The following is a 26,023-nucleotide window of genomic DNA, read 5'->3' as shown; positions in this document are numbered from 1 at the left end:
AAATCCTTTTAAATCTTATTGCCTAACACGGTGATTATTGATATTGTCTCTTAGGGTAAACGCTTGTATTGCTAAAAACTAAAATAAAATAAAAACACCTTTAATGATGAACGAACATTATTCAATTTTCTAAATAATCATTTCACTTCCCACATTCACAAGGCCTAGAGGACTAAGTTAATGCTTTACACCTTTTGCAAATCGGAGAGCTTACGGAAGAATAATAATTTGGCGACATTATTGTCGTAGAGACTGGCTAAAAGTAACTTCCTACAATTAAAAAAAAGAATCAGCGAGATTACGGAAACAACTTCTAATCTACTATTCTAAAACCTTAGTGATCTATGACAATAATAATAATTTTAATAGTCTATTTTCTTAAAATACAGATCAGTTAAGGTAGGCCTATTTTATAATGAGAACATGTCATTAAACTAAATTCATAAAATTTAACTTGTTTATAATGTTTAAAGATAAAGTCTAGATCTAGTTTAAAAAAGTAGGCTAATTAAAGGCAGGGGAGGGGGGTCGGTAAAGTAATGTATTATTTATTTAATTTTCTAATTTTAAACTAATTTATTAAATTTAATACTACTCTTGGTAAAATCTTAGTTTAGCGTCGTAAATTCGGACAAAACTAGTAATGTAGGAGAGAGTGAATTAATGAATATGTCATTAAATATGATTATGAGTATATTTTCGTATATTTTGATAAAATATTATAGATAATTGAATAATAGATCACCATTTAAGGTTAAATTAATTTAAATATCCTGAAATTAATTTTTATCAACCCTGTTCGAGATAGTAAATTTGCTATTAAAAACAGCAGCCATCTTAAGAAAATGTTATTTAGAGTAGCTTCCCTTTCATTTCTATTCGTATGAAAATGTATTTAAATATGATTAATGATTGTCTTGTTGTATAGTCCGTATTAAAAAGCATTTTTTTTTATTCTGCTCTTTAAAAAACTGAATTTCCTAACAAAAAACTTTATTAATTCTAGAAGCATTGTGATATGCAACTTGTATCCATGTTTTAAATCACGTTTTTTTTTACTAATGTTTATTTGATCTTACTATTACTATATAGTTTGAGTTTTTTTCTTATTGTTTGAATGTTCACTATTTTCATTTCAGGTTTTTCTTTTCATCAATTAGTGATTCTATCGTAACTTATGACATTTTTTACTTCACTTTACCTTAATTAAACCCCAACCTCCGTCATATGTTGTCAATGTCACAACAAGTCATAAGGGGTCATCCATAAATGACGTCACAATCGTAGGGGGATGGGGGTCCGTAATTTTGTGACGATGTGTGATGAGGGGGAGGGGGGGGGGGTCAGATGTTTCGACGTCACATTTTTGCACTATTAAAAAAAGCAATGTTAGAAAACGAATTTTAGATGTTATTTCGCGTTTTAGATAACTGTTTTAATAAATTGTAATAGTTTAGACAAGATTCTGGAAAAATATCGATGTTTTAAAAAAATTCAACTGCAATTTTGAGGGGGGTTGTAGGTTGAGGTGTGACGTCATTTTAGTGGGGGTCTGGCTTTTTGTGACGACGTGTGACGGAGGGAATGGGGGGGGGGGGGAGGTAAAAATCGTCAAAAAAAAGCGTGACGTCATTTATGGATGACCGCTAATGTAAAAAATTACGCTTCGCTCTGCCTTATCTAAGATCTCTAGCCATAATTTTGACAACAATAAATGTTTGTCATCATTTATATATACAGAGAGACAAAATGTATTATCCACCAGCTTCCCTCGTAAAACATCATCTAAACTAATCAGCCACTCCACCCCTTAAGTGCGTGTTGTCATTATGGTCGATCGCAAGTCTCCACCTGCCAGACACATTTTGGTTATCCTTTGTTGTCAAAATGTCAATATCAAGTACCCAAGTGAGTGATATGGGATTGTCCATAAATGATGTCACATATGATTTGCTACGGGAGTCAGTGAAGATTTGTGACGTCAACTCAGGCGGCTCCGCAATTTATGACGTGTCGGTCTCATGAAAGGGGGGTGAACGGGGGAAAATACCTAGGTGGTTGATGGAGAACTTCTATAATGCTTTGTTCAATCAAAATAACGATAAATAAGCATTAGTATACGTATACCTTGCTTAAAACGAGTCATCACAAATGTTGCAAGCCTGCTAGTTTAAGACATTTGGCAAAACGGCCTTAACTTAACACATTATCCCCGTCAAAAAGGCTTGCCACCAAATGCCTGCCGACGAATAAGCCGCGTCTAATGCGGGGCATTAGGAATACGGCCATTAGCATGGGCCGCGTTAGAGCACCAGTAGGCTATCGCGCTTTGTAAGATGACGTAAATACTTAAATTCAATTTCGCTAAACTGCGCGAAAATTTAGTAATGTTCCATCGTTTGAGGAAATTGAATTTCTTGGACTTAAATTGAATATGTTGACTGTCTGGCTCTTAATTTCCGAATATCACTTTTAATGTATCAAGATTCAGAACTATAATTTACTTTAATATAAGTGTCATTTTATCGTTTATTGTGCTTTTTATAAAGCTCAGAGCAGCTTCAAAATCGGACGGCGATCCTGTTTTCACCAAGCTTCTTTTGGAGCTTAATATGGGTAGTCTAGTTCTATACGGTGAGAGCTTAATACCTTTTTAAAGGGCCGAATGTCTCAAGACAGCAAGCTTGCAGAAATAACTACGTACGTTTAAATGGACGAGTGATAGGTGTGTTAGGGGCTGTTTAATGAACACCAACTTATGTAATCAAATTAAACGTCGCATAAGCGTCAATAAGGCAGTGCTGGTTGTTTTTTTTATATAAAATTAGCCTAACGGTCGGCGGTACCGGTACATGACGTCACGTGCGAGCGTTAACTCGGCGAAGATGTACTAAGTGGGGGAAGAAAAAGGTGGGGTTCAAGAAATGCGACTCAGCAAGCTTTTTACATTTCTTGACCCTTCTTAATAGTTCTATCGTCCCCACTGAGAAAATGGATCACCAATGAATGACGCGTCATACTTCTACAGCTGGTCTTTCTCCCACAACCATCCCCTGTTTTCACGAAAAAAAACACCTGACCCGTCTCCAAAATCACATCGCTGAGTTCTACTCAACCTTTCCCCACCACAAATCACAATTTCTATCTGAAACAATATGTTCATATGTTTGTTCTGTAATAATGCACGCTGTCATTACTATCTTAAGAGCGACGTCATTTATGAGCGATCTCATATTGATTTGATTACTGCGAATAAAGTGTTCAAAAGTTCGACCTCCCAACAATTGTTATGGTCTTGGATGCACACTATTAAGTCTGAAAAGGTCTATTAGTCATTCATGTCAACTATATTGAAAAAAAAAGAATTACTATAGGGGTCATCCATAAATGACGTCACGCTTTTTTTGACGATTTTTACCTCCCCCCCCCTCACCTCCGTCACACGTTGTCACAAAAAGTCAGACCCCCCCCCTAAAATGTCGTCACACCTCAGCCTACAACCTCCCTCAAAATTGCAGTTGAATTTTTTTAAAACAGCTATATTTTTCCAAAATCTTGTCTGAACTCTGTCAAAATAGAGTATTTTAATCAATTGTTACTACAATGTATTAAAACAGTTTTCTAAAACGCAAAATAACTCTAAAATTCGTTTTCTAACATTGCTTTTTTATAATGCAAAAGTGTGACGTGGCACCATCTGAACCCCCCCCCCCCCCCTCCCCCTCATCACAAAATTACGGACCCCCTCCCCTACGAGTCTGACGTCATTTATGGACGACCCCCAGGCATATATTAAAACAATATAAAACAATCATATTAAACCACAAAATCAACACAAAAGACATGCGAATAGACAATTTTTCAAGGGGAACTACTCTATTATTGTTTTTGAAACATGGCCGCTGCTTGTATTTACTCTTTGTTGTCTCGAACGGAGTAGTTTAAAGTTTATTCCAGGATATTTATGACTGGTTTGGTCTTGGATTGTGATTTGTTATTCAATTATCTGTTAAATTATGTAAAATATGACATAAATATGGCCAAATGAAAGAAATATTCATTAGTTACCTTCATCGCTCATTACTAGCTACGTTGGAATTTACGACGCTAAACTAAGATTTTACCCTACTCTTTGTCTTAAGTCTTAACTATTAGTTAAGTATTAATGTTAACTTAATATACTAATATAGAATATAGATAGCTGAATAATAAACCATAATGATAATCAATGGCTAAATAAAAAATATAGGCCTAGGCCTATTAATTAAATTAATATGTACGAGAAAAATGGCCCGTTGAGGAAGGATACAACGGGCGCTAGGTTGATAGTGCTGTCTCTTTTCTCTAAACTAAAACCAACCCCCCCCCCCCCCCCCCACCCCACACACTCCAAAACATGTCTACCGTCCCATTCAACGAAATATAATTATATACTTTTTCCAGTGTCCGCCCCCTCCCCGAAAATTCTACCCCCGCCCCCGAAAATTTCAAGTACCCCCACCCCTCTCCGGGGAGGAAAAAGTCTGAAAGAAACACTGGTCGCATTTGTAGATCATACAAACTAAAGGAAGAACCTGGGCAGGGCTTCGCCCCTACCGGAAGAGATGCATGAAAAAAACAACTGCACGCTAAACACTTTTTTTTAGATTAGAAAAATCCCTCCCTCAGGGGAGGAAAAAGTCTGAAAGAAACACTGGGGTCGCGCTTAGCCACTACCCGAAGAATTGCATGAAACTCTGCACGCAAACCACTTTTTAGATTAGACTTTTTAGATTAGGTGGTAATTTTATTATAGAGTATCGATGAAGAAAAGAAATTTCTTTTGAGTTGGGGAGGGGGGAGGGGGCTTAGACGTTCTTACGCGGGGGTGGGGCTTCGCCCCTACCCGAAGAATTGTATGAAAGAAACTCTTCACGCAAACCACTTCGATTAGACAAAATTGGCTTTTTAAATTCAATGTATACTCGAGAATCAATGACATCATATTACTGTGTGCCGTCTCCGGCTTGATACTATTTTCTTCTATAGGCTAAATGTGACGTCATATTTCGTTTCCGTATTACTGTGCATGTTTTTATTTTGCTTGTGTTTTCTCTACAGCGTTCTTGTCAGACAGATAGATACATAGATAGACAGACAGCGAAACTATTATATAGAATTATGTAGGCCTAACTAAATATATAATTTTATATAGTATATAATATAGATCTAGGTATCGTTTTAGCATAATCAATTCAGCTGCAGTACTGCAGCAGTAGTAATGTGCGGGAGAGGTAACTGATGAATATATTTGTTTAAATAAGTATATTTAAGTCAAATTTTACTAAATATAACAGATAATTGATTTAAAATAACAATCAGTGACCAAAACAATTTAAAATATCATGAAACTAACTTTAAACAAGGTGTTTGAAATAAATATTAGTAGATAAAAACAGCGGCCATCTTTCCAAATAAAATTTAGAGTAGTTTCCCTTGATAAAAATGACTATTCGTATGTATATTGTGTGACTTTGTTGTTTAATATACATAGTACATGGGACGGAGTGGTCTAGCGCTAGAGAGCTGAACTGCTAACCCGTAAGTCTCGAGTTTAAATCCGGGTTCAAGTCAGTAGACCGTCCCTGAGTCCACCCAACTCTGATGGGTACCTAACTCACGTTAGGGAAAGTAAAGGCGGCTGGGCATAGGCCATAGTGCTGACCACACTATCTCTTCTTATGCAGAGGTCACAGAAACAGGTGAACTCTACTTTACTTGCCCCATAGACCGTCAGGTTTGAAAGGGAAACTTTACTTTTATACATATTACACAGCTGTCTTGTTTAATAAAAGTAGGACAGTGGGCTGTCTTCTTAATCTTATCTTTAATTTCAATTGAAGTGAAGGCTATGTATGTATGTACATCAAAGATCTCTAAAACAAACCTTTTATACTGATTAAATTATTAGGTCGACCATATTCCTCATGACCGGGGTAAAATATTTTTAAAAAGTGATGAAGAATAATTCGTTTTCGTTAGAAATTGTGATTAAGGGTTCGGGTATAGTAGAACTGCGATATGATATTTAAATCATCATCTTGCTTTTAGTGGGGGAGAGGGAATTCATCGGGAAAAGTATGACGTCATTTATGGGTGATCCATTTAAGCCTAGTTGTTATTTTGTCTGTAGACATTAGTCTTAGGCCTACACTTTTTCTGAATTAAGATTATTGTGTTTATGAAAATAGGTTTAAATTTTAATTAGTTACATTTGAATACCACATGGTTTTTTTTCTTTGCCTTCTGCTTTCATGAGCACATGTGACCTTATCAAATTCACCATCTTCACCAAAGTCTGCAACACAGCGGGCAAAGGTATTTGCAGCCAAAGCTACATTTTCCAATTGTTTTGAATTTTCTGGTAAAAGTTCCTCAGCCACCTCCAACAAACACTGATTTTTCCGTGGCCATAAAAAACTCAGCAGGCCGGATGAGAGGACATCGCAGGCCACATCCGGCCCGCTGGCCGTAGTTTGGAGACCCCTTATCTAAACCTATACATTACTAAACAATTAGGACGATATTTTGAGTCGTCCCTTTGAATCCCGGTTATAATGTTCCCCCATACCCTCACCACAGACGTAATAGAAAATATAGGCCCTATGACTTAAGTCTTAGGCCTAATTTATGTAGAAAGTATATTAATATATAGGCCTACTTTAATTACTATCCGCCTCCTCTGGAGAAAAATATCTAAAAGAAACACTGGTTGCTCCTATGATTGCTCATTCATGTTTTCTTGTGAGTAGGAGAGAAATGCCAATATGGTTGAGGGGTCACTGTAGAACAGATAATAAACTACATATGATATAGTAACACACTTAAAATGCTGTATTTTGGGCTATGTCGAACTAAGTGGTATTCAGAGTTGACACTATAAAAAAATTTTGGGTGTGGTAAAATTTGGAACCTTAAATTCACTGGACTTGATTTAAGTTTCCTGCAAGGGGTTACACTAGAAACTTTAAAGGTGTTTAAAAATTAAAGTATGTGCAATAGTTCATGTAAATTATCATCACATTCAAATCTGGTGTGGTAAAATTTGTTCAGATATCAATGCACTTTATTCCCACCAAGGCTACCAACCAGTAGGGGGATAAAATAATGAGACAAAAATTTCACATGACCAGCCATTTTTGCAACCTTTTCGCATTTTACTCCCTCACCATTTAGTGTCTCTCATTTTACCAAAACCCTGTTTAAAATTTTAACTTTAAAAACACTTTTAAACACAACTAGAATACCCGTCATCCGTTGGATAACTGTGGGTTTCGGGGGTCATCCATCAAAAAACATCACGTCTGTCACTCAGAGGCATAGCGACCCTTCCCGGCGCCCGGGGACAAACTTTTCGATTTTAACCCCCCCCCCCCAAGATTTCAATTTTCAACCCCCCCCCCCCTCAAACTTTTGATGTGCACCCCCCCCCCCACTCAAACTTTCGATTTGAACCCCCCTCAACATTTCAATTTATTTTTCCAAACCATTTTGGCGCCCAACATATGTCCCCCCGCCCCCCCTCCACCTCCCCCCGCCTCCCCTCCCCCCCCCCCCCCCCCCGCCTCCCCTCCTCGCTACGCTACTGCAGTGTCACTTATCGTCACAAAAACAGACCCCACATTCAAAAATATGTTTCTTATCTTTTAAAAACACCGAAAACACCGATTTCGGACTATCCCTTCATATACTGACGTCACATGTGACCTACTCAACTCTACTTCACCTGCCCAGTGTCCCGCCAAGTCTCAGACAACATGTTTTTATCGTTTAAAAAACGATTCCAGCCGAGCATGTCTCTGACCACACTATCCTTTCATATGCTTAGGACAAAGAAACAGATGAACTCTACTTCACCTGCCCTGTATCCTGCCAAGTTCAGATAGGCAACTTTATCATTCACATCTAAAAAAAAAAAAAAAATTGAAAAAAAATATCATTGACATATTGGTCTAGAACCTGTACCACCCGCATGAGAGCGGACTACGCTACAAACTTAGCTATTTACTCGTGACGTCACAAATGAATTTTTATACTATACTTTTGAGTCTCCGCGCATAGATCTAGATCTAAGTCTAGTAGTAGAATCTAGTAACTTTCAAATTAAATTTTATCTTAAATTAGCCAAACAAAGATTTATATAAAATAATTAAGGCCTGAAATAGATTCTAGATGTATTAAGGCCTGAAATAGATTCTAGATGTAGAATTTACATTGAGTCTAGTGACCTAGATCTAGGCTAGATCTAGATCTAAATCTAGGCTAGATTCATAACTTTCCTTCGACAGCTGATCTTTAGATCTAGAGAAATTTATTGTAAAACTAAATGAAAAAAGACAGTTTAAAATTGATATAAGTGTTGGAACGTAATAAATACAGCAAACGGACGTATTGTTAAAGTTATGACCGACAGAAAATTAGATTTAGAACGCGTTAAACTTTTGAATGGGAACACAATTTTCTTCGATAGACACCGCCATTTTATTGTACTAAAGAGTAAACAAAAAACTGTGACGTCACGGTCCTGCCGAGTGTAGTGGTCGTTCTAAACTTTTAAAAAAAAATGGGTTACTCTGCGTATGAATAAATCAATAAATTAATTAACGTCTTTAAATAAATGTGTGATTAACAGTCTGTCTTAAAACAAAAAATTTTCTCTACCTACATACTATTTTACAGCTTTCCACGATGAGTGCAACCATGCGAGATAGTCAATCAGGCAAACAAACAAACAAACAAATAAATATTCAAACATGTAAACAAACTTGACTTTTAGTAGTATTAAGATAGTCATACTCATATTTTTAAATTTTTATAATCATTAGTTAGTACTTAAGCCATAATTAATGACATTATCAATATCATTAAAAATTATAAACTGATATCTATATATATAATTCTCTTCTGGGAGCCGCTAGAAAACAAGCTGTAAACGCGCTCCCTACCTCCCCACCCCTACATCGTCTTAGTGAGCTGTGTTCACTCTAAATGTTTACAAGCAGAGCCAACGATTTTAAACGTAAGGGGGGGGGGGGTTATGGTCCTTATCGAGCTACTTATAGTGTTTTAAAGAAATATTTTCAGTGGCAGCGTTGGTACTGTCGAATTCACAAATTATGAATTACTGAAAAGTAGAACATAAAACAACTAAATAGCGGCGTATGTTATGCCGCGGGCCGGCTCGTATGAAATAATAGTGATTATGATTCTTTTATGAACTCATGTTCTACATACTTTGTATTACATAAATACTGCATAGTTTAGTTACAGCGATTCTAGAGAGTTGCCTGCATGTGCATCTATGCTTGACTATAAAGCTGTATCTATCTCTGAATTTAGTACCTGTCGTTCTTGACTGTGTCCCACAAACTGACTCTGGTTCATGGCTCTATATATAGTCAACACAAAAGTCTGAAAGAAATACTTGTCGCATTTGTAGATCTTACTGACTAAAAGTAGAGCCTACTTCTATAATATTGACCCATTTCCTACTTTTGGTCGATAAATCTCACTCACGCAGACATCACTCACGCAGACAGTGTTTCTTTCAGTATTTTTTCTCCGAGGCGGTGGGGCACTTGAAAATGTGCAGGGGCAAATAAATTTCTCTGGGGCAGAGAAACCTATTTTATTCCTAAGTATATCCATTGTAATATTACAAAACACACAAATTAAAACAACATGCTGTAGCAATTAAAAAAAACTGTTTATGTTGCATTTCGTATTCAGTCTTTCTGTGGTTTATCATAACATATATTATTATATCATAACACCAACAAAGATCTACCAATAGATTTATTTTATAGTTATGAACTATTAATAGCAGGTAGCATGTATTGTTTTTGTTTTGCAAAAACTACTCTATTTTATTAATTTAATTCAATGCTGCATATTGATAGGTATGTTTAACTTTAGATTTCCACAATTATTTATTAAAACATTTCTATGGTACTTATATTTCACCATCATATTTCAGGCTATTTTATTGCCTACATATATCTAATTCAAAACCAGCTTAGGCCACACACAACAAAATGTCAAGGCCTATATAGTGAACAAGAGACACACTTTAGTTAAAAATTTATGACTAACAACTCAAGAACCCAAATTTCTAGCTAAGACCAGTTGTAAAATATGTAACATTACCCCCTCTAATGTGAACCAAAACTGTCCCATACACTCTTTTAGTATTTTCTACAGCTGTGTCTGTGTGTCATCGGGTTGGCTTCAGTTTATGATCTCTATATTAGATGATCTTTTTAATGAACAATCAACATGAAGCATATAGATACAGTTAGCTGTAGTGATAGCATTGGTTGTTTGTCAAAACCAAAACTCAATGTTTTAGACATAGCTGTGCCTCAAGACCCAATGTAAAAAAATGTACCATTATAACAAAATGATCCATGTGTTGAGGTTTAGATTACTTTATAGCTTTGGGATAAATACTCTGGGAATCACTTATTAAAATTCTATCTTTATTCAGACACAAGAGAACTCATCATAGATGATTGTCTTTTCTAGAAGATTTACACTCATATAAATTAATTAATGGAAATATATTCAAGCCCCATATGTATGTGTGTGCCAATGGGTCATCCGTAAATGACGTCACTCTCGTAGGGGGGAGGGGGGTCCATAATTTTGTGACGGTATGTGATGAGAGGGGGGGGGGATCAGATTGTGTGACGTCACATTTTTTTTTGCATTATAAAAAAGTTTTAGCCGTTATTTCGCATTTTAGAAAACGGTTTTAATAAATTGTAATAGGAAATGAGCAAAATACTCTATGTTGACAGAGTTCTGACAAGATTTTGGAAAAATATCGATGTTTTAAGAAAAATTCAACAGCAATTTTGAGGGGGGTTGTAGGCTGAGGTGTGGCGTCATTTTAGGGGGGGGGGGACTGGCTTTTTGTGAGGAGGGGAGGGAGGAATGTAAAAATCGTCAAAAAAGCGTGACGTCATTCATGGATGACCCCATACCTTGAAATACAATTAGTTGAATTTAGTAGGTTGCCAATCCCAGATATTGACTTCAAAGACAGTCACCTTGTTCAGTGTGTACAGTCATGTCTGCTGTTCATTAAAGTTGATGGCATTGTTTTCTCAAGGCTTGGGTATGCACCTCAAATCTTTCCCTGTCCAACTTGTATTATGTTATCAAAATGTATCTGTCTGCTCTGTATCACAATATGCCTTGTTTCATTGTTTTCATTATGCCCATCTGCCCCACTTTGATTATTGTATCATGATCTGTTCATATGTCCCTTTTATATCATTTTTTTCACAATATGGCCATCTGCCCTGCTGTTATCATAGTATCACGATATGCCAGTTTGCCCTTTTTTGTATCATAGTATCACAGTATGCCGTTGCCCCATTTATATCATGTATCATGATATGCTCATCTGCCCCGCTGTTATCATTGTTTTCCGATATGCCTGTCTGCCCTGCTGTCATCATGGTATCACGATATGCCCGTCTTATATCTCCCGAGTTTTCTCCTGTGTTGTCTTCCTACATCCCCAGTGTGTGCTGCAGTAAAAAAAAATCCCGAAATATTTTAGATGTCCAACACTCCCACTCAAGTGCTGTATTAATTAACGGCGAAGTACTCAGCCACGACGTCGTGTTGTGTACCAGTTCGCCACCACTGCGTATGAATGAACCTACACATTTGCTACTTGACATTGTTAGTGGATCTGCTATTTAAACAGATGTGTTAAAATTTCATGGCTGTTGTCATTGTGTTGTCACCGTAATCTTTGTTTGGTCTTTCGTGGAAGCCCTAGGGGCAACACGGAAAACACGAAAAGAATCGCGTCTTTAACACAGCTGTAGTCAGCTGCATTGTTTATACACATGCCCCATTAGCTTGACGATTTACACACTCACGGTTGTCTGTGTGTTAGTTTGATGTATTAGCACGAAGCTTAATTAGTAGGAAACATCGTATTTTTGTATACCCCCTCTCCAGTAGCGTACGCAGGGGGGGAGCAGGGGGAGCGGCCGCTCCCCCTCTGGCCATTTTCAGCAAAGTGGCGCCTTTTTGGAAACTTTTTAAACTCAAAGTTTTAAACAATGATATTTGTTAAAAAAATATTTTTGGTCGGCACATCTATGTAAATCACAAGATTTTTTTTCATGCAGCAATTAAGCATTATTGTACTAGTCTAGTAGTGTCTACGTTTACAACACGTATTAACAGCTGCATCAGTTTGCCAATCTAAAAAATAACCATGTGTAGGGGGGGTGGAAGCAGGCGTTGTAACCCCCCTACACGTTTACACCCATTTAAAGGAAGCTACTATTTGTCTGTGCCATCGTCTCGGTATTTGTGTGTGTGTCGTTTGTATGGTCGAATAATGGTCCTTGTTGTGTTTATGAAAGCTAGCGGTCTGACCTTTCGGGTCAAGGGTCAAAGCCGTCCCGCGTCTACCTGCTCAAGCCAAGAGAGTGGTCTGCCACGAAAGCCTTTTTTTTGTAGGGCCTAGTGGTAGAAGCGGTAACATGTCTGACTTGATGCATGGAAGGCGATGGCGATAGGTGCCGTGTGGAATGGTAGGTTCGAAACCCGTTGGTGTCTGACTGCTTGTCTTTACTTGGACTATTTTCTGTACCTTTGTCTACCCTTGGCGTTGAAATATCTCTCTCTGTTAATATTGCTAAAAAATAACCATTACGATGCATTGCAATGTTTAAAAAACCTCTACGGGTAGTACCACTTGGCAAGAGGGGTGCTAAGTTTAAGGCAACTGTATAATGTATTTGCTTACGAATAATTGAATTAGAAAATGTTATACATAAAACTTCACACATATTTACTTTATATATACAGTTTGAATCGTGTGATTAATTTTTTTTTAAATTACAATACAGAAACAAATACAACTGATGTGGCAGCTCTATTTAAATTTACTGATGAGCAAACTGCGTAGTGGTGGGGAAATTTTTACAAGGTCAACAACGTCAACACTATGAAGTAGTAGTATTCTTACAGTTTGGGCGATAGTGATTACGATTACAAATTATATGAAACAGTTACACCCCCCCCCCTCCCCCATGGACCCCTCTGTAAAAAAAATATTGTCATAATACCACTGCTACTTATTAAAATCTATTTCTGTAATATATATTTGTGTAATATATATTTGTGTAATATATATGTATGTTTAGAACAGTCATCTAAAAACTGACTCTATGTTCACTCTGAGTTGGTTTATCTTCCCCTCCCCCACCCCCCCCCCCCCCCCCCCCCCACACACACACCTCACCGCCACAAGTGTGTAGAGCATAACATACGCCGCTATTTAGTTGTTTCTAATTTTCAATAATTCATAATTTGTGAATTCGACAGTACCAACGCTGACACTGAAAATATTTCTTTAAAACACTATAAGTAGCTCGTTAAGGACCATAACCCCACCCCTTCCTTCCCTCCCCCCCTCCTCCCCCCCCCCCTACGTTTAAAATCGTTGGCTCTGCTTGTAAACATTTAGAGTGAACACAGCTCACTAAAACCATGTAGGGGTGGGGAGGTAGGGAGAGCGTTTGCAGCTTGTTTTCTAACGGCTCGAAGAAGAGAATATATATATATATATATATATATATATATATATATATATATATATATATATATATATATATATATATATATATATATATATATATATATATATATATATATATATATATATATATATATGTAATACACGTATATGGAACGCGTTAAAAAATCGGCGCCTTTTTTTGCTCTTTTCGCTCCCCCTACAACGAAAACCTGGATACGCCTCTGCCCCTCTCCCCATATAGCCGCGTATAATCCATGTATCGACATGACGTGAATGTACACATCCCCTAGGCGCGAAAACCGCTGATTGTTTCTGGCCGTGCCAGTGACTAAAATAGTTTGTTTACCAAGTCTGGCGCGTCGAATAAAATATTGACGAGCTGTAATCTCGACCACGCGGAACTGGTGCAGTGAATTGTTTGCTGTCTGTTGTAGCGCAGTCAATAGCCGTGAGTAATTGCGAGGGTATAAAATTTGGCTGCCACTTGACGTACTTGAGAGCGTAGCCAGAACTGGCGGGGCGCGCGATGTGACACTGGCCAGGATTTGCATTGATTTCTGCTGTCAACAGGCTTAGAGATTACGGTACGCCATGGCCGTGTTTGTCTCGGCTATGTTATTACTTACTGTTCGGATTCAATGCACAGCTTGTTTCGTTTCGTTTTCGATAGAGGTAGGATTTTTTACTCCAATATCCTAGATAATTTCTAAGATAACAATATTGGTACGGAAAGGAATTTTGTTACAATTAATGTTGACTCCATTGTGTGCTTTTTCTTAAAGGGAGATAATACCGAAAATAAGTAGTGCATTCTTGCTTAATTATTTTTAAGCTTCTATTGTTATGTTTTCTAAACTTGTAAATAGTAGTCTTCTACTTGTTTGTAATAGTTGTTGTCTACTAAGACTTGCTGGTAGTGGCTATTGTCTGTCTACTTGCTGGTGGTGGCTGTTGTCTGTCTACTTGCTGGTAGTGGCTGTTGTCTGTCTACTTGCTGGTAGTGGCTATTGTCTGTCTACTTGCTGGTAGTGGCTGTTGTCTGTCTACTTGCTGGTAGTGGCTATTGTCTGTCTACTTGCTGGTAGTGGCTGTTGTCTATATGCTGGTAGTGGCTGTTGTCTGTCTACTTGCTGGTAGTGGCTGTTGTCTGTCTACTTGCTGGTAGTGGCTATTGTCTGTCTACTTGCTGGTAGTGGCTGTTGTCTATTTGCTGGTAGTGGCTGTTGTCTATTTGCTGGTAGTGGCTGTTGTCTATTTGCTGGTAGTGGCTGTTGTCTATTTGCTGGTAGTGGCTGTTGTCTGTCTATATGCTGGTTGTGGCTGTTGTCTGTCTATATGCTGGTTGTGGCTGTTGTCTGTCTATATGCTGGTAGTGGTTGTCTACTTGCTGTTAGTAGTTGCCATCTGATGACATCCATGGATGCTGACTTTCATACACACTCAGTCACCTTATTTGAATGAAATTTAGTCCAGCCATTGTCTTAGAACTTAGAACATAGTTCAGTGTGTCATGTGTTAATGTTACACAGTGGGAACAGAAAGTTGTTTTTAGCATCCCACTCTACCAGATCTGGCTGGAGATCTTTTGGTGTCAAGTGACTTGTGGAGAACGAGAGGAAATCTCAACATCTGACCTACTAAGGAATCTACAGCTCATTTGTTTGTAGGAGCATCCACAAATAATTATTCAGTCTTTCAGAAACTTTAAACAATATAACACTTATAATTCATAAACCATGTAACGGCCTTCTGTTACTATATCTATGCTACTGCCTCTTCCTACCTCTCCCCACCCCCTCTCTCCTTCCTCTTTCTCCCCCCCCCCCCCCATGGACCATCACTTTCCTCTATCAGTAGATCTGTTTTTTTGAAGTGAGTGGTTTTAGAGGGCATAGGCTCAAGTTCGTTTGACTTGATCTCTTTAAGTATGCTCAGCTGTTGCTTTCTCCCCACTCAGCAATTGATTACCTAGATATCTCCCCACATAAAACATGACAGTTGGGTTTTGTTGCTCATTTTATTTAGAGAGAAATTCAATACAAAGACCTCTACTGTGTGGAGAACTAATAAAGGAAATTGTGGATTAACAGAAGAAAATCTGTTTATAGTGAAACTTATTTCAAATGTGGATTATTTCCTCTTTGTGGAGAAGCCTCAGAAAAATAGTAAATCACTAGATTAGTGTGACTTGATGGTTGAGTGATGTTGGCATTGGTTGACGTTTGATTTGATGTCTTTCTCCAGGTACTATATATTACCATGCAATATAATTAAAAAATTTCTTACAGTTTTACAAACACTTTAATATTTTATAAATATATTTCGTTGACAAAATGCAAGTCAAATATAAATTTCTAAATAGTTAATGTAGTCTCTTTTGAACTCTCAAAACAGCATTTTGAGGTAAATTTTAAAAAAAAATCAATATAATGTATATTTAGATGAGGTAGGTGTTATGGTTACATGTACATTGAATGGCTTTAATCACACCTAATGAAGCCAATCCTACCTGGATAGTTGTCCTCATCTTACTTTTATAAGCCTCACATAAGGTAGCCTTGGGTCATACATGTAAACTAGGTTGATTGATGTTAGAAAATCAAAATGACAAGTTGATCCATCTGGCTGGTCTAACAATATATTGAACATTCTTTTAGTCAGTGTTTAATCTCACCGGGCAGGAGTGGGGGGCACGGGGTAGTTGTAATAGAAACATGGAAAGCTTCTGTAGGACTACTATGCTCATCAGCAATGCAAAAACTGCCATTAACAAAGCTGGAATTTTCTTTGAGATTATTAAAATTAGTAATTGGTCACATTGGATGTTTTAAAAAGAGCATATGCTGTTTATGTTTTTTATGTTTGATGTACTTTGAAAACAAATCTCTTTTTACTTTCTCTGAGAGTTATCTTACACAGACCTATATTTATCTTATTGACATAGAAACATACAAAGCATCTTAAGATTCTTACTATGCAGATCTTGTGCAGTTGCAGTTGTATTTTCAATCACTGACCATAGTTCAAGTGTAGCTGAGAGGAATTTTAAAAACATTTCCTGGAACACTTATTACTACTGCCACTTTAGTTTAATATTAAAAGTTAAATGGAGGGAGAGCAGAGAGTAGATATGTTGGGTGGGGTGTACTTTTGTGTAATATATAGACTTATTATATCATAGATAGCTCACTCTTTTATCTTCTCTTCTGCAGACAGACCTTTATCCAATGGATACCATATCTTTAGTACAGTAATAACAATCAACTTATGTCATTTTTATATTAGTTATATATTGATTCCTGAGGTTGTCAACTTTTGATTTTAAATGTCATTTTTAAAATGGTTTTTGCTTGAATTAGTTTCACCGATTAACAAACATTTATTCTTCTTGTTAGTTTCCTAACTTTCAAATGTTTTTAATCTGAACCAGTTCCATTACATAGCAATCTTATTTAGACTTTTCCTTTCACAGGTGGCTAGATGGTGCTAGTTCAAGTCCCACATTGATTCCGTACATGGTTTTGATTTGATGTCCACAGACTCAGGAATTAAACAAACGACACTTTAAGACTCAAAAGTAATTTTATTTTCTACATTTGTATTCTTATGCATTGCTCTTGGTGATACGGTATACGTAAAAAAAAATATTTCAACAGTAGTTTACTCATGTATTCATGACTTTGAGAAAATGTATAAAAATATTTCAACAGTAGTTTACTCATATATTCATGACTTTGAGAAAATGTATTTGTGTATTTTCTTATAGTGGCTGAACCAGGGGCTGGGTTTGACTCCAGAGGACTGGGGCTACGCGCACAGAAAAAACTTCTGGGGAAAATGTCAAGTAAAAAGATTGCCATGACATTTATTGATGAAACAACAGGGCGGGTGCTGGACAATGCCCACAAAGTGCTGAAGCAATATAAAGGACATAAAAAAGAGGCAGATAAAGTACTGAAGTACATCATCAAATCGGTTGTCAAGGTAGCCATGGTGTAGTTTTATGTTGGTGAATAAAAATTATTTTAAATGATAAACACTATTAAGCTGCCAGCAAGTCATAAATACAATTTTAAAAAAAGAAAGTTCCCTTTCAAACCTGTTGTTTTATAGGGCAAATGAAGTATAGTTCACCTGTTTCTGTAACCATGGCTTAAGTTATAGTGTGGTCAGCACTATTCTTAGCTGCTTTTACTTTCCCTGACTGGTTGGACTCCTCAGGCATGTTCTACTAACTTGAACCCTGAGCTTGAGATTTTGGAATTAGAAGTCTTTTGCTCACCTTTTAACTGTGCTGTCTCATTTTTTTTTTTAAATTACACACATGAAACTTACACACATGATTTCAGGTTGGGATACTTTACAAAAATGACCAGTTCAACAGAGAGGAATTGACCAATGTGGAGTTGTTCAAACAAAAGTTTCATTCACTTGCAATGACATTAGTTTCATTTCACCAGGTTAGTTTTGTTGTCTCCCCTTGTGTTAGTTATTCCTTTAACAGTGACCTTAGCTGACTCTACTGTCCATCTCCCCTTGTGTTAGCGCCTAGTTATTCCTTTAACAGTGACCTTAGCTGACTTTACTGTTCATCTATAGGTTGATTTCACATACGACAAAGCCTTTTTAAGGAAAAGCTTAGAAGAATGCAAGCAGCTTCTGCAGACAATAATAGCCCGGCATCTAACAGACAAATCAAAGACTCGCGTCGATATAGTATTTAACACATTTAGTGAGCCAGAGTTCCTTGATGCTGTCTTTACCAACCAATCCTTCAAGTCTATCATGGAGGCTATAGTGGCTGACCTAAATACTCTGATGGATGAAGGCAACTTGTGATACGCCAGCAGTCAAAGTTTTTGTTGAGTTTTTCTCTCACATTTAATCGATAGCTTCTGAAACATTGAATTGTAGCCTGCAAATCTAAGTTTCAATGTTTCCATCTACACAATGTGTTAACCTTCAAAAGTACTCAAATTATTTAACTTTCATAGCAAGCTACAGCTATTCTTTATTAAGATTACCTAGGAACTGCACACTGTGCATTTTGGAAGTGCTGATTTTTTTTTTAAAACGTAACTCTCATGGGAGTTTTTGAATATAAAAAAAATAACTTTCATCGATTTGAAGGAAACACTTGTAGATGGCGCACATATGCAATGTTACAACGTTCCATTTATACACACCCATGACTCTCTGAGATGTTTTCACAGGGTTTTTTACATGTGGTTTGCTCAATCTACTTAAATATTTGTCATTTTATTTTTGATGGTGGTTTAGTTTTTGAAGAATACTGTTACATAAAACAATATAAATAACTTAATGGTATCATAATACAACAGCTAGTTTTTAACCTTTGTACCAGCTTGGTTACTGCTTGCTAATTTTTTTTTATCCCTCTTAAGATATCCATTAATTTTTTTTTCACAGTTTTTAAACTGCTGATTTTATAAACACATATTTTTTTTAAAGTTTAGAATTTATACTAACTTGTCAGTCATACACTACATTAAGATGTGGTGTAATTATCCTCCATTGCAGCATGTGAACGCATGAAAAAATGTATCATTTGAACCTGTGTAAATTTACCTATATCTAAAAAGATATCTGTGATTTCTCAACTAAACCATACAAGTGGCAGATTAATTTCAGATGCATGGAAGCATTAATGCAATGTCCAAAATTGTACTTGTATCTTAGTTGGGTATCATTCTAGTCAGCTCTTATGTAGCTTTAATGAAAGCCTGAAGCTTAATTAAACCATCCATGAAGAGTATGTGGACTGGTATACACTCAACTTTGTATCATCTAATGTCAGTATTGTGTGTGAATGTACATAAAAACCACATCCTAATGCAGATATGCTAGTTGATCTTTGTTTATACATATGTTGTATGTTGTCAGCATTCCATAAGTGGGAACAATTCTTTGCATTAGCTAAGAAAAACTATGTTACCTATGATATCAGGGTTTGTGGCTAATGTAACCTATGATAACAGGGTTTGTGGCTAATTTTACCTTTGATAACAGGGTTTGTGGCTAATTTAGCCTATGGTTGTAGCTACGTGGGAAAATACACATTGCTTTAGTGTAAGCTAGTTTTTTTGTGTGTAGATTATACAAAGAAGGTTTCGATTGGATATTCAATTTTCTTTGTTATAAATGTGTAACATTATTTTAATTGTATTTATGACAGCATGTCTCATTGTATTTATATGCATGTCTACACCTTATTTGTAACAATAACTTCACCTTTATTTTTCTATTGTTATTTTGTGTTATTTACCTGTAAAACAATACAGGTTTATTCATTAAAATGCATCATGATCACCACTATGCAGGCTGCTCCATATTCCCTCTATGCTACATACATTGAACTCTTTCCATTAGTAAACATACACAACCGTAATAATTCTATTTTCTGCACCTAATAAGTGCCATGGTAAATCTATTTTCTATTTCAATTTTTGCTGTGTATGTATGACTTTATCTGAAAGTTAACATTATCTTAAATTGGATAATTCATCTGTCAGAACACTCAGGCTCTGGTGAGCCATGGCTTCACATATTGATGTCATTTAAATTCATATTCATGTATCTTGAGTATTTAATCAATTATAATGCTTTAGTATTTTTTTAAAATAATAAATGAAACCATTTTGGATCAGTTTTTTAAAAGTGATATAAATGCATTGTTAAACTGTTAAACATCATTTGTCCAAGACAGCATTCCACTAGTCCTATTGGACTTGACAACTTATATTTTGATGAAAAATCTTTTTCCACACAAACTGAAAACTGTTAAAAATCCATTCTTTAAAATTCCTTTTATTTTTTTTTATTCCGTTATACCTAAGCTATAATATATGCAATTATGAGCTGTTTTTAACCCCCCCCCCCCCCATTTATTTCATGTATGATAGTGTTTACTGTTAGTACAATAAATATTAAGAATAAATCAACTGTCCCTTAGCACATGTAATAAATCTGTGTGATCTACTTATATTACAGCTGTGCCTTGTTAGAGTTACTTACCCTTGTGGAAATAGTTATTTACCTAACCAATAACTTAACCAGTTTTTAAAATGTGATGAAATTATATATTCAGTATAAACAAATTTCTTGTAATAAAAATTGCCATTTGTCTTCCACTGCATGTGAATATTTTGTATTGTAGAGTGTTATAATCCATTCCGTGATTCAAAAAGTATTTGTTGTGCATCTGGTTTCCTCTAAAACATAATTATATTGGCTGTAAGTGGAGGATGCTGGGGTCTATTTAAATTAGTGATGTGTCACCGTGTGCCAAATGGACATTGTCTAGTGCTGAAGTACAAAACTGTCATCTGTGTCATGTTGTAAACCTTGTATTTTGTCAGACTTGCAGTTAGACAATCACATTACCTAGCTGTCAATAAAATATCATCCTATCAAACTGATGAGGTTGTCTTTCATTCAACTTTTTTGCAGCCTTTTCTATTGGTTAAATGTGATGTAGCATTAGCAAAAAGAAGAGATAAATCAAAATGAAAAAAGTTATTTTCTTGTTTAATGAACCTTAAAATAAAACAAATCATTATGCATATTACATAGTTAAGCACAGCAACACGTTAATACAATTCTGTATGAATGTTATTTTTCATTCGTGTCCAAGACACATGGGGCAAACAAAGTAGAGTTCATGTGTTTTGGCTTATGAAGGGATAGTGTGGTCAGCACTATACCCAGCCGCCTTTACTTTCCCATCAGATCTTGGTGGACTGAGTGATGTTCTACTGATTTGAACTTGAGGTATTCAGGTTAGAAGTCTAGCTCTCTACCGCTAGGCCATGCAGTGCCATATAATGTATTAATATAAAAGTCATAATTTTAAAATATCTTTTAGATAACAAAAATGTTTTATTAGAAAATGAGTTATTTACGTGCTAGACACAACCGTATAGCCTATCCAATTTGCCATAATATCAGATTTTATGATTTGTGTGGGTAGTGGTGTTATATAAATGTTTATGAGGTATAAAAAAACTGTAAGTAGTACAAAAACTGCATTCTCGCAATAAATGCCCAATATAAATACAAGCAATATATACATTTTTTTCTAACAGCCACAAGGCAAATTTAAAAAAAAATCTGTTATCACAAATACTATTGAGATCATTCAACAACTAAGCCCACAGAAATAATTGATGAGATCATCCAAAATCTACAGAAAAATTTATGAGATCATTTAGCAACTATAGAAGAGAAATATATCTTTAACCAACAAAACAGCTGCCACCAGAAGTAGCTCAAATATTGGTTGCAAAATATAAAAAAAAAAGAATGGTTAGTTTATAAATTCACAACAAGCTAGTTGACTATAGTCACAATAGATTCGTTTTGACAAAATGATGTCTAACATACTTAGTTTGATTAAAGTAGGTTAAAAGAATTTATTTGAAGCAGAAAATGTAATTACAGATATGGTAGAATACATAATTTTAAAAGGATATATAATTTTTTGTCTTGATTAAAAGAAAAGTTTTTATATTACATTATTTTTTTTATTACTGTCAACAGAGATTAATTATGCAAAACTAAAAAAATATAAAAAAATTAATTGTAGGCCTGAATTATTTACTTAAAACTTTTTATAAATGATGTTTAAAAAATGCTTCTGCTATTAAAATAAATCGTGGATGTGATCAACATAGGTTAATAATGCAAAACTAAAAAATCTAAATTAAAAAGTTATTAAAAGTAAAAAAAAAACCATTAATCCCTAATTCATCAAGTGTCAAAAAGTGTTTTGAGGGAAAATGCTTTTGATTGTCATTTGATTATCTTAATAAAATAAATTAACTTTATTTTAGTACAACCATTGATAAAATAATTGTACATAAATATTAACTTTTGTCAATAATGTTTTAAAGGAACGCTAATGTCATTAAAACAAAATATTAATGTGATCAGATCATTTAAAATATTATTTCTCTTTTACTTACATTCATTAAAAAATATTCAAACAACTGAGCATCACCTCAATGAATGAAATTTTTAAAAATCAAACGTATATAGTCTGCATAGTTTTTGATTAATCTCTATTATATTGTAAAATATAATTATTTTAAATACCTAAAGACAGTCAAAAATAGAGCACCAGCTGCCATCAGCAAAAGAAATCTGTACAATGAAATGCTCGGATTCTTAAAAACGTTATCCTGCAAAGCAAGTAGATAAATAATCCTTTAGTTCACTAAATAAACTGTAAATATCATGTATGTATAGTTTCTAATCCTAATCTACTTTATTTTTTCTGTATAAGCACCTGCATGAATGAAGTGAAGACCAACAGATAATTAAATATAAATAAATGTTATTTTAAATAATTTTGCCTTTAAAATGAAAATGGCTAGCCATTATAGCCTACTTAATTTTTTTATGTATGATGTTGAAATAGTTATTTGTCCCTTTTTTTTGGGGCAATATAGTTTCTTTAACCACCCAGTTAAAGTGTATTTTCAAATTTTTACAATAATTCAAATTTAGGAGGGAAATCTGGGCAGATGTCAGTGAGGCCATTGGCTAATTTTTTTTACTGTAGCTTAATTTTTGTGAATATACACATCAATACCAAAGTGCTACCGCTACCAGTGCACAGCGCGCTGAAGTAATATCCACACCAATGCGGGGACCGCCATGTGTGCGGGCTGAGGTTATGTTATTTTTATCATAACGAAGCACGGGCATAAGCTAGTTATATATAACAGTAAATTTAAATCAATATTTTTCAGCCATCAAATTGATGCAATAACTAGTTTTTATGAAACTTTTAGATCTTACCCATCCACCTTGATATTGAACCCATGGACAAATGTGTTTTATCATGAAAGTAAGTGACCAATTAATAAACTGTTTACAAAGATTGGTGCTCTTTGTGAGTGCCACAGTGGCCACATCAGAACAGAAGTAAAACAGCAGTAAGACTTGTTTGATATTGATCTGATAGCTTAACACGCCATGAAGAATGTCAAAATATGATTCTTGGTCAACACTCATATCTATCTGTAGAATCAAAGTTTTAAAAATATAGCAAATAGTGACAAGTTGTTCATATAGATTTGAAAATTCTCAAAACTTTAATTTTCAAAATGTCAAACATTTAATATTAATGTACTAAGTTGAATGTAATAACATTTCTTTCTAAAAAAAAACATCAATAAATGTAAATCAATTTATGTATGCTGATATTATTTAGTGAGATCTATAAAAATACCAATTGTGTGTTAGTATATTTTTAATACAAATTTTAGCATTACCTGACTTGCATAGTCTTTTAAGTTCTTTCTCTCTTTTGATGACTCCAATTCTCTAGTCATCTTGCTGAGATCAACCCTTGCTTTAGTACAAGATGTAATTTTCTTTTCAGGGAAGCTTAAAAGTGATGATAAATTTTATATCAGCATATTTTATTTGAATTTAAAAACAAAAATTCTTAATAAAAAAAACAAACATGTAAAGCACAAAGTGACTGTTAAAAACATATTTTAAGCTGTAACAAATGCCGAAAAGCGTTTCCTACACCATCACAAATAGTTAACACATGCACAAGCGCTTGCATGGATGCACATGCTTACACACACACACATATAAATAATACAGGAACCTACTTACAGCAATAGTAGTTCATCATATTGCAAATTTTCTTTCCTGAAATTTTCTAACACAAATTCTTGAAATAGTTCACAACATTCATTTACAGTCAAATTGTTGTCTCTGTTCTGTTCTGGTATATATCTTACTTCTTCAGAATTGTCATATGCTGGAATATGTAATCGGTTTAGTTGGTTTTTCAACAAACGCCGGTGTGTTAAGCTGGGTGTTCTAGTACTCATTGTTGGCTAGACATTGTAAGTGCTGAAACCTCTGATCAATGCTTGAACCTACATAAAGAAAACAACACCCTAATAAGTATTGTTGTTACAACATCACAGTAAGATAGATCCAGTACAAATCATAGGCTGCACATTTTTTTTTTCAAGTAAGAAAAAGACTACTATTATTTGAAAATTAAAGTACCCTTTTAGAGCTTTTTACTTTCCTGAAGTATCTACCCATCAAACTTATATGTTTTCAAGGCAACTGTACAGACTACAGTCTATGATCCTAAATCATGACTTGTGGGTTAGGGGGTCGTCCATAAATGACCTTACATTTGAGGGGTGGATGGGGGATCAATAATTTTGTGATTGTGTGTGATGAGAGGGGAGGGGTTCAAATAGTGTGACACCAAACTTTTGCATTTTAAAATTATAAAAATAGTAATGTTAGAAAACAAATTTTAGCCGTACTTTTGCATTTTAGAAAGCTGTTTTAATGAATTGTAATAGAAATTGATTAAAAAACTGTTTACAGAGTTCAGTCAAGATTTTAGAAAAAAATTGATGTTTTAAGAAAATTAAGTATACTATATTTATTATATATTTAATTATATTTTATATGAATCTAAATTATTAACTAATTATTTTATACAGTTTAGTAACTAGAATCTAGATCTATATTCTAAACTACTATTCTAAAATGTAGTTAGTAGTTAGATGTCTATTAATTGTCTATTATTGTATGTGTATTAATCTAGCTAGACTACATAATGTCGTAAATACAAATGTATTACTATAATAATTGACTTAAAAATAATTATTAATAATATTAATTAGTAATACTACTTGACACTTGAATATATAAATATAGATCTAGTAGGCCTATAAATCTAGAATCTAGAATAGGCGATTGATCTAGAGAATCTAGATCTAGACTAGTTAACAAAAATGTAACGACGTAGATCTAGTAACAGTAGGATAGATGAATGAATAGTGTACTGTCACCTTAGCTTAGCAAAGCTTAGTTGTACATTGTACATGATCTAGATCTAGAATCTAGATCTGGTAAACTTACATTTCCTAACATATCTGGCAACACGGTCGTTATGAGCAATAAAGATGCTGGGAATTTCCGTTTAGTATTTATAATCGTGACGCTGTATCAGCAGTGTAAGGACAGCTGTAGGCCCATTTAAACTGCAGCATACTAAAAATAGGCATCATCATATACTGACATATACTAAGGGCCTACTATGTTTTAAAATATATTTTAGAAGTGTGAGTCATGCACAGGAAAAGTTCAACGATAGTATTGACATATTAATAAAGTTTTTATTGTTAATTATCTGAGTGCCAACATTAAGTAGCGCACAAACCATTTTAAAACACGTGATATTTTGAATGTAGTTAAAATTATATCATAATCAAGAGATAGAACAATAAAAGCTATATCTAATGGTTGACAATTAAAACATAAAGAATCGCTATTCACACGCAATACAGACGATCTAGATCTACAGAGTTTCTTCCAGGCATCTCTTCTACCCCGAAC

General features: G+C 35.0%; 2 protein-coding genes across 9 annotated transcripts; one reads left to right on the top strand and one right to left on the bottom strand.

The window, feature by feature from the left end:
- The first annotated feature begins 282 nt into the window (after nucleotides 1-282).
- Nucleotides 283-21,041, top strand: LOC131952826 (tumor necrosis factor alpha-induced protein 8). Of its 6 annotated transcripts, none has more exons than XM_059315704.1 (5): nucleotides 283-399; nucleotides 17,085-17,189; nucleotides 17,379-17,596; nucleotides 17,962-18,072; nucleotides 18,212-21,041. In XM_059315704.1, coding segments are annotated over exons 2-5 (570 nt in total). In that variant the 5' UTR covers nucleotides 283-399; nucleotides 17,085-17,188; the 3' UTR covers nucleotides 18,452-21,041. The 6 variants fall into 6 exon arrangements, with proteins under 6 accessions (XP_059171687.1, XP_059171686.1, XP_059171690.1 ...); XM_059315703.1 differs by lacking the exon at nucleotides 283-399 and adding an exon at nucleotides 13,964-14,284; XM_059315707.1 differs by lacking the exon at nucleotides 283-399 and adding an exon at nucleotides 14,317-14,335.
- A 119-nt stretch (nucleotides 21,042-21,160) lies between these two features.
- Nucleotides 21,161-25,610, bottom strand: LOC131952825 (apoptosis regulator BAX). 3 transcript variants are annotated; one of them, XM_059315701.1, is made up of 5 exons: nucleotides 25,547-25,610; nucleotides 24,266-24,534; nucleotides 23,911-24,025; nucleotides 23,435-23,656; nucleotides 21,161-22,812 (listed from the first exon to the last, which is right to left on the bottom strand). In XM_059315701.1, exons 2-5 carry the CDS (start codon nucleotides 24,484-24,486, stop codon nucleotides 22,714-22,716), a joined length of 657 nt encoding a protein of 218 aa, XP_059171684.1. In that variant the 5' UTR covers nucleotides 24,487-24,534; nucleotides 25,547-25,610; the 3' UTR covers nucleotides 21,161-22,713. The 3 variants fall into 3 exon arrangements, with proteins under 3 accessions (XP_059171684.1, XP_059171683.1, XP_059171685.1); XM_059315700.1 differs by having other exon boundaries at nucleotides 25,477-25,554; XM_059315702.1 differs by lacking the exon at nucleotides 25,547-25,610 and adding an exon at nucleotides 25,315-25,386.
- Between the last annotated feature and the right edge of the window lie 413 nt (nucleotides 25,611-26,023).

The sequence above is a fragment of the Physella acuta genome, unplaced genomic scaffold, assembly GCF_028476545.2.
Source record: "Physella acuta isolate Inbredline_101_S28 unplaced genomic scaffold, ASM2847654v3 ptg000890l, whole genome shotgun sequence".
Classification (NCBI taxonomy): Eukaryota; Metazoa; Mollusca; class Gastropoda; family Physidae; genus Physella; species Physella acuta.
The sequence above is the reverse complement of the archived record's forward strand: the minus strand, read 5'-3'. Positions and strand labels throughout refer to the sequence as shown.

Bases quoted from the DNA above. Each gene is read 5' to 3' on its own strand.
- LOC131952826 (XM_059315704.1), top strand. The intron at 17,597-17,961 runs GTAGCCATGGTG...ACATGATTTCAG, and splicing joins TCATCAAATCGGTTGTCAAG to GTTGGGATACTTTACAAAAA. The intron at 18,073-18,211 runs GTTAGTTTTGTT...GTTCATCTATAG, and splicing joins CATTAGTTTCATTTCACCAG to GTTGATTTCACATACGACAA.
- LOC131952825 (XM_059315701.1), bottom strand. From the start codon at position 24,486: ATGAGTACTAGAACACCCAGCTTAACACACCGGCGTTTGTTGAAAAAC. The intron at 23,657-23,910 runs GTAATGCTAAAA...TTGATTCTACAG, and splicing joins TAAAAGACTATGCAAGTCAG to ATAGATATGAGTGTTGACCA. The intron at 22,813-23,434 runs GTAAGATCTAAA...CTTGCTTTGCAG, and splicing joins TTCAATATCAAGGTGGATGG to GATAACGTTTTTAAGAATCC.